Source organism: Nannospalax galili, unplaced genomic scaffold, assembly GCF_000622305.1.
Source record: "Nannospalax galili isolate Female #2095 unplaced genomic scaffold, S.galili_v1.0 scaffold1257, whole genome shotgun sequence".
Lineage (NCBI taxonomy): Eukaryota > Metazoa > Chordata > Mammalia > Rodentia > Spalacidae > Nannospalax > Nannospalax galili.
In genome coordinates this window covers 105,655-107,322 of record NW_008339002.1, presented here as the reverse complement: position 1 = coordinate 107,322, position 1,668 = coordinate 105,655, and the positions used below count along the sequence as shown (strand labels likewise).

The window sequence follows — 1,668 nt, the reverse complement described above, 5'->3', positions numbered from 1 at the left end:
CCTCAGGGTGGAAGCAGGGAGTCTGGGAGTTTCCCTATCATGAAAAAGAACTAAGCAGCTCTCAAGAAAATGGAAAGATACTAGACAGCTCTGTCCCCAGGAAGGTAACAGCTGCCTGAGAGACAGGACGTGGGCTCTGGTCTCAGAAGCCTCTACTCACGTCGTGGAGTGGGAAGGCAGCTAAGTAAGTGTTGGAGTTCAGCAGTCTTTCAATGCCGATCTTCTTCTTCCCCTCTTCCACTCCGAAAGGACACCGTGACAGAATATAGTAAACCTGAAGGGTAGGAACAGAGACCCAGTGCGTCAATCCTACAGGCAAGTACAAGACGTCAACACAGCAGCCCTACGAGGTAAGCGGGAGGTGATCTCAGCACGGTAAACACACCAGGTAAATATGAGAGACTTTACACGGTAAACCCAGGAGCTTAGTACCAGAACTTGACACCTTCAGACTTTTCAGATAACAATTCAACGATGCCCACACTCTCTGCATGTGGACATGAGCGTTGACGACAGGAGAAAACCTGTCTTTGTTTGGGAGATGGCAAGAGGTTAGGGTTGTCTGAAATTCCCACGCATTCCAGTCCTGGGTTCTGATGATCCCTGTTGCTTTGGTGGGGCGTGCGGCGGACGGATCAGGATTTACTTTCTTGTTTCACACCCTTCAGAGAGTGTCATGGGCCAGAACTCCTACTACAAGCAGGATTTCAAATATTGCTCTCAACAGTTCATGTGGAGAAATATCAGATCCAACTGATGTACAGCCAAGCTGTCTTGTGTTACTTCTTTGGTTAATTACTTTGATGATGCCTACAGGGTCTTTACCTGCTATTATCTCGTTAAACTTAGCCCAGGTTTGTCACATCTCTACAACCATTGTCCAGTCACCTGTCAGGGTAGGTCAAGGTCAGGTTCTTACGGGGAGCAGAGAAACATAATCTGTTGAGTACAGTTAATGAGTAGTTGGTTCTGATAGATGAGATGGCTCAGCTAACCACTGATGAGTCAGTCTGCAAATCTGGAAGGAGAGTGTTGGCCTTTGTTCCTATAAAGTTTTCTTAGACCATTTCTTTAAGAAAATTTGCATTCATAAAGTACAAGACTTAAAGTCTTCTGAATGAACAAAAGTATTTTTTTAAAAAAAATATGTAATACCAGTACGTCCGCAAAAGGAAAATGCATTGCTTAATCAAAAACACTTTATACTGGGTGTGGTGGCTCACGCCTTTAATACTAGTACTAGGAGGCAGAAGCAGGTGGATCTCTGGGAGATGGAGGCTAGCCTAGTCTACACAGGAGTTCCAGACAGGGAGACCTGTCTCAAAAAAAAAAAGTACTTTATCACTAAAACATGTTAAGTATAGAAGCCATCAGTGAGTTATGACGGTCCTCTGGTGGGGTCATCCCTCCATGCTGATGACTGCTGAAGGCTGGGCTGACTGGTCGTTTCCTAACCTAAGACGGCCGATGAAGTAAACATCATTGACAGATTTTTTTCCTTGCATGAAACAGTTCCCTGAGGTGTCTGAGGTGTGCAATGCTCTTTTATGCCACTGTAACCACAGTGGAACATCAGTCAAAACTGGAGAGAACATTGTTTAAACTCACCACTTCTTTACCAGCTAAATTCACTAATTTCCTGAACTCCTTGCTGTTATTTCAAATTGC

The 1,668-nt window shown here is 44.6% G+C and overlaps 1 protein-coding gene across 1 annotated transcript in view; it reads right to left on the bottom strand.

The window, feature by feature from the left end:
• Positions 1-1,668, bottom strand: part of Ano5 (anoctamin 5) — a gene marked incomplete in the record, with an annotated part of 83,656 nt that overhangs the window by 41,305 nt on the left and 40,683 nt on the right. The window contains 1 exon segment of the mRNA XM_008833703.3: positions 161-274. Coding sequence (XP_008831925.2) covers positions 161-274 — 114 coding nt within the window.